The following is a 14,093-nucleotide window of genomic DNA, read 5'->3' as shown; positions in this document are numbered from 1 at the left end:
ATTCAGTGACCAAGATCATCCCTTCCCATCGCACATCTTAAACTTGGAAGTTGTGTTCACCCAAGGTAAAGTTCTCTGGATCGGTCATTAAGGAGGAACGCCTTAAGATAAATAGATGCAGAAAATGGCAAACTAAGCCGGAGAGCCCTAGCAAGAAAAGTTAACAGAAGACCGGAAACTTAGAGACCTTTCCCTTCTGACACGTCCTTCCCTCGCAGCCCAAAGCATGACCGCTGGCATGGGAGTGTGTTGCAGCAGGGGATACCGGTGCCTAGAGAGGAACAGCCTAAGAACCGTCAAGACAATGAGAGATGTGGATGTATCTGGGGTCTCTCACCTTCAGTGCGTTTTGTTGAGGTCCTGGTTGCACTTCAGATGTAGAGGGAAGACCTCGGAGGCACCTTTGGATCAGGTCTGCCCTGGAGAAGTTGGAAAGAACAAGTGTTTGGAGGTGGAGAGGAGGGAGAGCAGTTTGTTCTCCAGACACCTCTTGGGATATAAATCATCCCACTCCAATACTGTTCCTGGCCAGCAGAAGCTCATCCCCAGCTGCACAGGGTGTGCAGAGCTCGGAGCAAACCTTCCAGCTACTGAGAAGCCCCCAGCATCCAGCCCTAAATGCCACCCTGACCCCAACCCCGCGCAGACTCTCATAGACCGCCACCATCGAGTCCTCCCGGGGGTCACCAAGCCTCCCATCGCCCAAATAAATGTCTCAGGTGGTGCGGATGCCACTCGGACAAACCCCCAGCCCCCTCCCCAAGACACGCCAGCCAACTCGACGACACGTAAAGCACACGCCGAACACACGGCAATGGACAATTTGTTCTTTATTGATTAAAAATTAGAGACATGCAGTAAAATACAAAGTCCAAAAAAGGAAAAAAAGCCTGAATATTTTACATCTCTCATTATAATCTACAATACACCAAAGTTGTGAAGAGGATCCGTTGTCATTAACAGAGCATTGTCCTTAAAAGTAGGAACTTAAAATTACCACCTGCTTTCAGGTTCGGATCAGAAATTCGCACAAAAAAACAAATCCTTAATGACACTGGAAAACAATTATGAACAGCATTGGCACTTACTGGAACAACATCAGAAAAGACAGTTGTCTAGCACTGTAATAGCCCAAGTAAAAAATTTGGATTGCTACCCAAAACGCCTGGAGAGCTACAGAGCAAATGACATCAGTTTCTTGCTTATTTTCTCCCGTGAAAAACTAACGAGCCCTGGGTTAGTGTGAACTCACACTCGAAGTCCTGGCTTTGGGAAAGTGGGGAATAACTTAATAAATAGAGGCTGCGTTGTTCCGTGTGAGCGGTTCGAGTCCTACCTCTCTCAGCACCAGTACGCAAATGAACCAGGAGGCCCCCAGGGCGTGCAGGCAGAAGGAAAAATAATACTGTACCAAGACTACATCCTCATCAGCCGTGGGGCGACATGAAAAATCAAGGTGCCAGCCTGCTTTTCCCCAAGCTAAGAAGCTTGCTGGGGGAAGCCGTCGGGAGTGCTTTGTGTCGAATAACAGGAGGAAGTGCCAGAGCTGGCACACGCGCGTGCACGCACACGAGCAGCCAAACCCAGCCCCCGTCAACTCCTGGCACCCACCTCCTTGTCTGGTCGGGGCTTCTGCTCAGCACCCCAGGGTGCTCTCACTCCCAGACTCTCCTCCTCCTCTCCTTCCCCTTCACACTCACCAGCCACGGGGCTGCAGAGAGCCGGCAGCTCCATGGGGACGGAGCCAACAGCCTCCTACAGGCTAAAAGGAACTAGGGCAGTATAAAAAGAGCATGCACAAGGCAGGGAGCTTCCGCAGCTGCTCATAGAGGAAAAATATATTTAAATAAAGATTGTTCATCAGAAGACTTGGAAATAAAAATAAGTCCTGACTGAACCCAGTCATTCTGCTTTAACACTCTGTTTCTGCATTGTTTGTGGCTGATGGAAACCAAACACGTTTCCATCTGTGAGTTAAATTACAGGCTTCTAATTTCTGTGTAGAAAACACTCCAGAGCCAATAGCAGTTACAAAGGCCAACTGTGAAACAGTAGGAAAAAAAAATCAACACCATTTATTATTCACATATTGCATTACAAGTGTCTCTTATCAAACGCAAAGTATAATTTATATTATTCATGTAGAAATTCAAATTCAACACCACATAGAAATACAACCTAAATACGTGTGTGACAGGGTTTCAGTGACATCCTGATCAAACGGCGAGGCTCGGGCCGCCGCGAAGGCTGACGACCCAAGCGATTAGTGCAGGAGGGACACAGTCCGGTGCTCGCTTGCCCAGTAATACCACTCTACTGGCAATTCCTTATTGCTGTAAAACACGACAGGGATGGTTCCACGGGTACCAGTTTGCAAAGGACTGGGAAACACGTCGGGGAGGACTCGCACAGCCAGGCATAACAGACCGGGTCTCGAGAACAGTTCGAAGTGCATCTTTTCCAAACGCAGAGTGACACAGATCTCCTCTCCCTCTGACAACGAGTAAAGTTGGTTTGTTGATCAGCTGCAAGACCAGTGTCCAGACAGCAGCGCCTCATTGTTCTGCTTTACGGACCGACTACGTCTAAGGATGCAGGATGAAGGACATGTTTTGCGGAAGGACTGCTTAACGTAAATCAGCAGGTTCAGCCCTCATGCCACGCCTGGCACTCATGTGGAAAGAACCCAAATGGTAAAAAAAAAAAAAAAAAAAAAAAAAAACAACACCCAACAACAACAAAAAATTAAGGCAGTTTACAAAGGGAAGCTGACTTCTAACACCTCGAAGTCAAGGAACTTGTCAAAAACACAAACACAAGGGAAGATGGCTCTCCCTCCTGTGGGTTAAGACTTGGCTTGCTTTCTTAGGTGCAAGCATTCAAACCAGCAGTTTTAAAAATACAGCTGAAGAGAAGCAGATTTCTCAGCACTCCAGGTGACCCAAACAACATGTACATTGGTGTTTCGGATGGAAGGAGAAGGTTAAGAACAAAAAAAATCCATTCAGTATTAAAACTTGTGCAAAAATAGCAAGTGAAAATAAAAATGAAACCACATGTAAGCAAACATTTAGGCGAGATCATCAGAGCAGTGGAACCCCCGCTTCGTACTCAGTAGTATTTTTCTTTAAAGTAAGGCAATAATAAAACGAACATGCAGGCAATGACATGTTGGATCTGCATGTTTGAGATGACATACAAAAACATGAGACTTGTTTACAAAAGGTGTAAACGCCATCGGTAATTTCAGGAAGGTTTGTGATCCTATTAAGGAAAATGTTAAAGCTTCTAGGAAGGGGGCTGTAGTTCAATTCTTTGGCAGTAGTGGTTTTTTTTAGGCTAACAGAAGCATTACGAATATGCACATGTGGGTTCTCTGTTGGGAAACATCTCCTGGGACCATTGTTTAGCTGATGCTGAGCTGTGCAAATCCTATAAGTTTGCCATCATCGGGAATATCTGAGCCTTCGACACCAGACGCCTGGAACACAAGGAACAGAGATGCAAATAGCACCAGACATGCTCTGCCCTCCGACACACACCGTGCTTCCTATCACAACGAGGTACATCAGATACAGTCTGGGGAGGGCGCAGTTACAGACAGCTTAGCATTGCATTCAGTAGCTGGCCCTACCCTAAGTTAAATTGTTTTTTTCCCCTTTTTTTTGGAGCTAGGAAGGGCTGGGACTGAAGCTTTGCCAATGCCTGCTCTGACTAGGGCTATGTGCACCAACCAGGGAGAAAGAAGCAAAAACAACTTATTCACGGAAAAGGTCAAAAGTAACATAATTCACTGCTTTCACTACCAGTAATCTGGTTACACCCTCGCTGTGCCACTATAATTACCTGTGCCTTTCACCATCTCCGAAGATTTCATCTGCTTTTACCTCTCCTCTTCCAGCCTATCTTCTCTTAGCTGTCCCTCACCCCAAATTTCTTCCTCAAAGACCCTTCTCCTCCACCCTCCTCCAAGAAAGGAGTCAGTGGCACTTCTTAGCCCACTTACCTGCCCTGAAGTATTTCTGCCAGTTCTGGGCCAGTGTACCCTCCAAGCCCAAAATACCCCAAAAAACCTTCCTGTAATATTTTGATACCTTTTCTAGCCAGGACAGGGGAACGTCTGTGTTAGCATTAGATTTGGATTGCATACATCAGATGCCTACAGGAGACGACCGCAGGCGCCCCTATGCAATGCTTTATCTTTGCGAGTGACAGCTTGTTCAGTTAGGGAACAGGAATAAATACCAGTTTGAAAGTGACGGATCTGTTTGCTTGGGGCTCTTCCACAATTTTCTGCAAATTAGCTGCAACTGAAATCACACACAGACAACAAGAAAAATGGGCAAATATTAGGACAGGCTAGAGAAAAAACATCCCAAAGTCACAAGGCCTCTTCATACTACTCCAACGTAGAATTGTTTAAAAAGATACAGAAAGTTTAGGCTTCCATTAGACTCAGTCTGCTTAAATCTAAAGCTTTGAACTGTGAAAATGCTGCCACTTGTTACAATGCTTCTTTTTCAAAGACAGGTTTTTCCTCAAAGTGATGGGATTAGGAATAATGAACTACCTGACTGCACCTGAATACCCAGTTCCTTCTGCACTTTCAGCCTTCCCAGATGCTGCAGGCTGTGTTTAAGGAAGTCTTGCTTGCTGTAGTTGAAGTACACAGGTGCTGTTAATGGTTCAAAGTTTCCCCTGCTGCATAAAGGGACACTTTTGTTTAGGAATCTGTTGCTGGAGGTAGCTATTCACATGCCCTTGAAGTGCAGCAATGTGTGCTGTTGCCTTAGGCCAACTGCACCACGTGCGTGTGCGCTTCACACTTCCTTCCGCAGCCTGCCTTAAAATAAAATAAATTTAAAAAGCCTGGCTGATTCCAGTCCCAGACCTCTCTTGTACAGAGCCTCTCAGCAGCACAGGCTCGTGCAGCGATTTGGCAGTGCCTGTGTCAGATGAGATTGATTTAGCTAATGCGCTGATTAGCCTTCATTTTGCATTACAAGGAACATTTGCTTCATCATCTTTCCAACTAGATCATCTGCCTGCGGCCTGACGGTTGCCTAAATGCACTAGCACAGAACTGCCACTAGAATTAAAATTAACAGCAGTTTTGTGGAGCTGTTGGAGAAGAGGACGGAGGCCACAGAGAACTTTCCTCGTACCCACTCATCAGGTCACTTTAAAGATGCAGAAGTGACTGGAATGGCTAGAGCAGAAGAAACAATTCGTACTTACCTATTACCAGATCTCTGCCATCAACAAGCCCTGCTGAAATTAGTTCTTGAGACACACCATCAGCAGTATCTGTTGGGGAGAAACACAAGAGCCAGTTACCAGGCAAAAGAAGTTGTCCAACTGATGGAGGTGTCATGCAAACCTAAAAGGAACTTGTACAAACCAAACAGCAAAACTGTTATTCACGACCTTGCACATGGAGGGCACAAGCCCAGCAAACTGCAATATTTGTGCTGAGATGTTCCTCAGTCAATTCTTCTAGCTAGCTGTTTTCAAGAGGGGAGCAAAAGCCACAGAAGGGCAAGGGAATAAACTGCACACACTTGTGGGTGTCAACTAGCCTGCTGCCCACAGCACTGCAGTGAGGCAGCTCTGAGCCATGCTGTAAAACTCAGTAAATTCACTGAAACTCTGAAACTAAATTCAACTCTGTAAAATTCACTGAATGCCTATGCCTGGGTCGTGTCCATGAGAGTTTTACAGGAGTGCTCTCTAGCAGCAGTGCTCCAAGCACTTGCTAACAGCCTAGACATAAGGCAAGCCTTGGAATACCCTCTTAGGAAAGCACCATGGAGAGACACTTCTACAGATACAACTGAACAACTCCAAACACAAAAGATCCCCTTCCCCAAACCCACCCTCACATGCAGGACTTTCACGCCAGCTCACCTCTCCCTGGGGTAAATTCAAATCGGATATCATTGAGTTCTTTTTTCGAATTCCTGTGGGAAGAAGAACATTTTATATAGAAGAGAACATTTCATTGCACCGAGCGGTGCCCAGAAGAATGTGCTATCACCGAAGAACCAGTCTGTGAAGAGAGCTGGGTTCACCCCTGCACTTTTTCCCCTTGAAGAGCAAAAACTGCTCACTTGGCTGTGCAGCTGGAAGCCAGGCCCTCAGCGCTGGCTGCCTGTCAACTTCCCAGAGCCCGAGTGGGCTGAATTTCAGGAGACATGAGGGCCACAACGTGGTATAAGGCCATGTTCCACTGGCAGCAACTCGTAGCTACCGGCAGCTTTATCCTCAGAGCACATCCTTCAGAGGAAGCGAGCATCTGCTCATTCTGCAGATGCACACACATCATGCAATTGTCCAAGAAGGGCTGGGAGATGATGTTCAGAAGTCCCAGTACCTATCAAAAACCAAGATGCCTAAGGAGGTGTGAGCCAGGTTCCTTAAAAAAGAAAGGCCAACTTGTATGATGATGGTGGAGTGCGCTTACAACCCTTTTTCTCCTTTTCCTAGGGACATAAACCAGAATCCATGGCTTGAACTGAATAAAAAACTCTTCAGTCTCAGAACTGGCTGATGTCTAAAGCTGTGCCTCAATGCCCAGATGATCCACAACACAAGGACCCCCGAATTCCTGACTCCCTTTAAGGAACCCGGCTAATTCCTTCCTTCCCAGCCTATCAGAGTTTGGGAGATTTATACCAATATCAAAACTTCTTTCAATCTACAGTTCTTGCCAGGCTGAAGAAGCAGCTAAGATGAAAACTGCTTTTCTCAGCCCCAGTTTCACGAGGGTGGATGAAATCCAGGCTGACAAACAATACATGGCCACCACCCTTTTAACTGAAAGGGCAGATGACAAGATGCACTACACAATTCCTCCCATGGCCCTCTCCACAAAGACTCACCTTACCAGAACAGGTCAGTTTTGTGCCCTTACCTTAACCTTAGTACGAGGCTGATGGGGACTTTTGTATCTTCCTGTACCGGAGCTGCAGCAGGGGCAGGTGGGGCCTGCAATAGGATTACGTTATTTTAAAACAGACAAAGACCTCCTTTCTCTAGTATTAAACCTAGAGATAACCTCGATCAACTATAAATACAAATTAAAGTTTAACCCACCGTTGGAGCCACGACACTACTTGAAAAATAATGAATATTAAATGGAAAAACTTCATGCTTAAACAGTAATTCAGGAGGTTCTCTGCAATTGTCTTTAAAAGAAGAAAAGCTACTGAGCTATCAGAAATGTCAAATCAGCAGGAAACTTCAGAAAAGGCGCTAACTGTAAAGAGACTGCTTGCTTTGCCTCAGAAACTAAGGTTTTGGGGCACCCACGACAGCTTCAAGACCTCACGTGCTTTAATCCCTGCCCCAAAATATCTGATTTAAAAAACTGATACAGTTGTGAAGAGCACCTAGGGAAAAATAATTGGTAGATTAGCATATTCTTCAATTATTTTTTAGTGAAATTGAAGACTTCAGGAGCATCTAGCAGCGAATTCAGAGCTGCCTATTCTCACTTCTAAACTACCTCTGACTAATTATTGGTGCACGCAGTCAAAGCATTTTATAGCGCTCAGCAGCAGACTTCCAGTGGGAAGGATCCATCTTTATAACACTAGTGATACTTCCAGTAAAGTACTAATTATTAATCAAACTCCACAAAAAGAAAAAAAAAAAACACAGAAAAAAGTCAATTACTCTTCCACTGTGCAAATCATCTGTGCTGCACGTGCACGGCCAGGGGTTTTAAATCTGCAGTAACAAGACAGACAATGCCTGGCTGATAATTTAAGCCTAGAAATCTTGACCAAGTTCTTTTTTCATCTAGACTGTTTGCTTTTTCATGAGAGAAGGTGATCAGCCTTTGTATGAGAGTAGTGTTTTACTCCATCTGTTGGTGTTCTTGCGCCACGAATGCAGCTCAGTGCTACTGACCACACTCTTGGTCCTGTTGAAGCCTGAAGAAGTTTTACCAGGTCAGTGAAAACAAACAAGAGCCCACAAAGAGCCCATCGGTCTGCAGAAAGGTAGCCAAGGAGTTACAGGAACCGAAAGAAAGCTATAAAGAGGTGCGTGTTGACACAAAGAGCCATAAAGAAGAACGGAGTGACACGCAGAGCTATAGGATAGGGAAGGACGCACTGACACAGGGGTATGAAGTTCACCTCAGGCCAAGCTACCAACAAATAAGCTATTGGGGACGAGTGGCAGGGAGCAGGATGCTCTGCTAGTGCAAATCAAAACACTTGCGTTGCGGCCAACGCCGCTACATCAATTTACTGAGCTGACAAGTCCCGGCCTTCACTGCTGCTGGAGTTTCAACTGCTGCATAAAATTCAAGGATTAAACACTGGCCCCTTTTCAAGAGATTTGAAAGGATTTGATTTAAGCGTTAATGCTACTTCTAACGTAGCCAAGAATGTGACAGCCCCCAACCCTCCTGGTTTTGTTTAATGACTAAAGCATCAGCTCTAATGGCTTTGTAAACAGGAACATGAGCTGACTGCAGTGAAGTGATATACGTATCTTTTCGCTTACTTTATAATAAAAATAACGAAATGTTTCTAGGAAGGAGTCATTTCAGTTATTTTTCTAACCAGCGCTGCCAAGTTTCTTCCCTCTGGGTCTGCCAACGGGTGATGCTATCTTGGACCTCTTCAGCAGGGACAGCCTCTGCCCACCAACAAATATGAACATTAGTGTCTTTTATAAAGAGGTGCCATCACTCAGAAGCCTGGCAAACTCGGCGGTGCTTTACTCCAGCAAGCCACAAGACATGTTCCAAGTATCCCAGCAATGATTTGGTTTGGCCATTTTTCTCTTTTTAAACACAATTCAGTGCTCTTTCCCAACTTTGGCACGTCTGCCTTTCTGACCTATACCCTACACTTTAAAGTGATGTAGCTAAAAATTAAACAGGGGCTTGTCGAGCTTTTACATCCCCTGTTCTTCCCCTCAAGGATCCATTCTGCTTGAAATGGATGTTTGAAAGTACCACAAGATTCAGAGCTTCCCAAAAACGGAGTTTCTCTGCTATTTTTGACTGATCCAAGGACAGTTTAAGGCTTCCTGTCTCTCTTTTGAAGCCAGGAGAACCTGGATGTTCTGGTTTCTTCTTCTCATGCTTGTCTCCATTCTTATCCCATAGACTGCAGCGATGCTGAGACACACACCATCAGAACCTGTTTGTGCTGCACCTTAAACACACTGCGCCTCTTTAAACACCAGGAACAAGCAGCTGTCACTGCAACGACTCTCCCTTCTTACCTTTAACCCTGCCTCAAGCCAAACATTACACTCCCTGAAGAGCAGAAAAACATAAATCACTGCTCACCCACAGAATAAGAACAAAACACTGCTGAGCCCAGTCTCTTTTTTAAAGGCTGTCTTTTTTTTGCAAACCAGCAGGCCAGCCGTCTCTTCTGTGCAAGCAGCAGCACTAACGCAACCCCAGACAAGCAATTTCTAAAGGTTTAGCTCATTTTAGCATGTCTTGAACAGAACGGTGAAGTGCAAAGCTGAAAGCTGGCATGAAGGCTGTCAGACCTCACCTGGGCTGCTGCTGGGGCTGCTGGAGGAGCCTGGCTAGGTGGAGGTACAGCAGCTTGAGGTTGTGCAGGTACTTGTCCTGCAGCCTGAGGTAGTTGAGTAGGTGCCTGTGCTGGAGCACTGAGTGAAGGACCTTGCGGCTCCGCTGATGGGAATAGCTGCAAGCAAAAAGGTGTTTGAATGAGTTAAAAAAACCTCAAAGTTTGGACACAAGCACTTGCATCCCACAAAGCAATTGTTTGCCACGTAAAGCACTTAGAGAAGTTTAATGCCAAAGGCGTTCCCAGGCCCCAAGGACACTAGCACTGATCCCAAGTTGGTGTTCAAGAGGTTTAATGTTTCCTCACGTCCAGGGACCCTTCTGCCCTGCCATTTTCAGTTTTATTCACCAGTAAAAAAGGATAAATAAACAAGATTGCAGCATGACTGCGGATCTTGGACCAAAATTAAATATTGATGCTTGCAAGGCTGGATGCAAGCAGAACACCTCCTACCTTGGAAGAGAACAGCCCTATCCAGCAATTTTCCCCTTCTCAAAATCTGAGGCCTACTTATATTTTGTAGTAGCCATACAGTCAGAGCACAGCAACTCTGCTTCGGTTTGTACTTCTATTCAGAGAACACAGCCTAGCAAAGCATTTCAATATCTATCAATAATTTATCTGTTCATAAAACGAATGTCAGAGTCGGAGCACTGGGGTATTCAACAGAAAAGTGCATTCAGCTACAGTGCAAGTTCTTCCAAAAAAAAAAGGTGCGTAATATAATTGGGGTGGAAGGAGCTAAATGAGTAACTTTTTTTTTTTAACCTCTTGACTTATTCAGATCAGAGAATTTGATTTTGGCATGATAGGCAAAGAACTGTAAGCTTGGTCTCTTCTTCAGTGTGCGCTCCAACTTACTCCACTCAGTTAAAGGAAATGTAACTCACCTTGCATGTCTAGAAGCCTGGGCATTAGACCTTCAAACTACAATATATATCAAGGGATGTATCACAGTGGAGAAATTCAACCCAAACAGATTCCAGCTTTCAGCTTTTTCTTTCAATTTAGCCTTTGCTTAAAATTACACTCCCAGAACTGTAGTATTTCTTATAATCAATCCTTGGAAAGAGGTGAAAGTAGAACAGGGCAGCCTAACCCAAAACTAATTTCTCGGAGACCAAACTCTTTATATATTCCTAGACAGGTAGGGAAAGGAAAGACATGACACATTCTCTAGAAGATAAACAGTCTCTATCACTGAAAGATAAGATATACTAATATTCATAATGTAAGAAACACAGGACAGAGCTGAATGCAGATTATAAAATGCAACTGAAGTTTTGTTTATGATCTAATTCTATTAGAGATTTATTTCACAGTTTTGAACATAGGTTCCAAACCAGTGAATTAGATCATGCTCAACAGACCTTTAAAGATTTTTAAAGAAATCAGAACACTGTTGCTCTGTTTAGCTTCTTGCAATCAATTCGTCATATTACAAACTTTTGCCACAGCAAGTAAAGCTGAAAAAATATGCATAAAATTTATCTTAGAATGACCTCTTAGCATTAAATAGCCAGTGATTAATTTCTGTGGAGGTTTTCAAGCACAGCTCAGCCAGATACTAGCTTCTAGTTTACACAATATTGTTTTCGAAGGCTAATAAAAACACACTCCTTGTAACAGAAGTAACAAGAAGTCATCAATTCAGGAAGACGTTTGCATTTAAAACTTACCTCTGAATTCTGTACAGGTTCTTTCACTCTGGGAGACTGAAAAAAAAAAAAAAAAACAAGAAAAAGTTATCATTGCCTTGACAGAAATTCAATTTACTGACTTAAAGGACCTTTCAGAGCCACACTGAACAAATGAAACCTACATTGTTTTCAAATTATGTAGACATACTAAGTTTCATAATAAAATGCAACCACAGTCTGTTGCCAACCTAATCATATCATAATACCTCAAAACCTGCAATCATACTGCAGTATTGCAGTTGACAAACAGCGTATACAATACTTTAGCTGCTGTAATAATTAACCAACAGCAAAACCGAGCACCCTTGAAGATCATTCAGATTGGATCAAACTGCTCGCGCACTGAGATGGCAAAATCCATTTTAAGGTACCCAAGTCTTGCAGAGAAATATAAGCAACAGATCTGCCTCAGCCTTACATGTGCTGCTTTAGAGAAAGAAATCTCTTGCCTGCTTCTTCTTGCCCTTGGACTCTGCACCATGCTGTGCTCTCCATGAGAGAGAGCAGAAAACTGACGGCCATGCACGAGTTCAGCAGTGCAACTACCAGAGGAATGGAGAGGAAAGTGCAGTCATAGCAACGTGGCCAGGCCTTGCTTATCAGCAAGCAAAGACAACAAGCATCAGTTATTTCACGTGAACAGAAAGGAATTGCCAAGGATTCCAGGGAATCTCTGTAATTAAGATATCCTGCAGCTCTGACTCCCAGCGGGTCAATTACTGCCTGAAGACAAGATAGGTAGGATGGCTTGGTCCATGCTGGGATTAACGAATTAAATCTTCTTTCTCTGCCTAGAGGTCTAAAAGACAGGTTGTGGTCAGGACAGTACAAGCCTGAAAGAAGAGCAAAAGTTTCATTGTGCCACTGACTAGAGGCAGTTCATGCACTAACCAGTGCCACTAACTTAACCAGTGCAGGTCAGGATGATTTGTAATGGATGACCCAGAGGCATCTCACGAGAGAAAATAAAATGTTTTATTCACAGAACAGCCACTTGCAAAAAGTCCTCTGGCCAGGAGGAGAAGGAACAGTTCCTTCCCAGTGACTAAGTGCAGACAGTGTCAGGAAAAAAAAGTCACACAGCTGGAAAGGTAAAAGCTGAAATCCAACCTGGAAGGGTAAAGGCTGAAACCCATCTCGATATGTTAAACTTTCACTTGACAGTGACCAGGAAAAGACAAAAAACGTGGCATTGCTCTCCGAGATAAACAGCTACGCTCCACGTCTGCAGGCCACAGCTTCAATGTTGTTCTTTCAGGCAGAAAGTTCACATCTAGAGTAGCCGGATGCCTCGAGGAATAACTAAAAGGAGCTTGTCTGAAAGATCACAGTGTGCTAGACACTGCACAGACAAGTTTGGAGACACTGGCCCTGCCCCACAGCTACCAACCAACCCAGATAAATGGCAGACAGAGGTAAACTAAGGAAAAACATGAACAGGCAGAATGGAAATAAGATAAACATCAGAAGTCATTAATTTAAGGCCCAAGTAGGATGACTTTGGGGATGTGCTTAAATATATTAATTTACTTTTGCCTGTGTAACCCAAGACGGGAGCAACCAGTGAAATCTGACCACACCACATGCTGTTACGCAGATTTATTGAGTAAAGGAAGGTGAACGATTTAAAAACCCACATACTGCAATTGTTTTAGTTTGAATTCAAGGTTTTAAATGCAAAGAGCAAGGAAGTTCAGCAAGGATTCAGATATAAAATGTAAAGTTGAGCCAGCAAGTTCGCATATTCAATCAATTAGGCAGAAATTTCTGGTTCCGTTTACGAGTATTTGTCTGCTTTCAGGTGCACTCCTAGCAACAGACTTGCAAAGCACACATTTGTACATATTAATTTCACCCTATTTTTTTCTGTAAAGTGGACACAAGCAAAAAAATACAAACACTTTATGTATAAGCTTTTATACAGGATAAGAATGAAGTGCTTTAGCAAATAAAGTCCATGGGCAAGCTATCCTTTAAGGGTGAAAGCAGTAAAACGCAGGTGTAGCTGGAATAAAAGGTGACACTTAGTGAATGTAAGTCATTCTGCTCAACAATTTAGTTAAAATTGCAGTGGAATTACTGGCAGGTGGAATTTATACGGTGTTTGAAATATGGTCAAAACGCAGCATTGACATTAGTCCTCAGTAACATCCCTGTATTCAGAGCAAACATTGGCAGTTTAGATCCAAGTCTTAAGACTGCCTGAAAAGGGATCAAATGCAAGAGGTGCACAGGCATTCCTGTTCTTTCACCTTCAGGCTGAAGAAAATAACTCAAAAGGTGTGCAGTGGAAAGACATCCACGGTAGGACTCAGGCGCCTAAGCAGACGGCGTGGTCCAAGACGCCTTCCTGACCTCCATACTGTAATTGGTCTCCTGAAGATGTGCGTTGTATCTACACAGCGTGTCCCCAAAATGGCAATATTTTTCTACATTTAGAGTAGCTGAATTGAGACCTGCTGCTCCAACAACCATCCTTTGTTAAAAGACCAAAGGTTTCTTGAATGGGAGGCCTAAAACTTAAGGCCAAGCATGGCCTAAATTGAAGAGATAAGAACAGACACAAGTACAAGGAACTATGCCAAAGCTCCCAGAAAATAAACTCACTTGAAAAGGAGCTTGTAAACCTGTGTTGTTTTCTGTGTAAAAGGAATGAAACAATTAAGTACTGTTCAAAACGCAGTAAGCAGTGGTAATTCATAGGATTCTGAGCTTAGATACAAGATAGAACAAATTCTAAGTAATCCCTGAAATAGAGGTAGGGTCTTTTACAGTATTCCATCCTAAAAATTGACCATTGTACCCTACAAGAGTGATTTAGAAG

General features: G+C 43.9%; 1 protein-coding gene across 1 annotated transcript in view; it reads right to left on the bottom strand.

The window, feature by feature from the left end:
• Positions 1–813: 813 nt before the first annotated feature.
• OXSR1 (oxidative stress responsive kinase 1) overlaps positions 814–14,093 on the bottom strand; it is an 87,922-nt gene continuing 74,642 nt past the window's right edge. Inside the window, exons 12-18 of the mRNA XM_048062313.2 lie at positions 11,249–11,284; positions 9,531–9,686; positions 6,914–6,987; positions 5,908–5,960; positions 5,239–5,307; positions 4,246–4,310; positions 814–3,481 (exon numbers count right to left, since the gene is read on the bottom strand). Coding sequence (XP_047918270.1) covers positions 3,407–3,481; positions 4,246–4,310; positions 5,239–5,307; positions 5,908–5,960; positions 6,914–6,987; positions 9,531–9,686; positions 11,249–11,284 — 528 coding nt within the window. The 3' untranslated portion in view covers positions 814–3,406. The remainder of the gene's footprint in view (positions 3,482–4,245; positions 4,311–5,238; positions 5,308–5,907; positions 5,961–6,913; positions 6,988–9,530; positions 9,687–11,248; positions 11,285–14,093) is intronic.

Source organism: Anser cygnoides, chromosome 2 (genome assembly GCF_040182565.1).
Source record: "Anser cygnoides isolate HZ-2024a breed goose chromosome 2, Taihu_goose_T2T_genome, whole genome shotgun sequence".
Lineage (NCBI taxonomy): Eukaryota > Metazoa > Chordata > Aves > Anseriformes > Anatidae > Anser > Anser cygnoides.
Note: the sequence above shows the minus strand (reverse complement) of the source record. Positions and strands in the feature narration are given on the sequence as shown.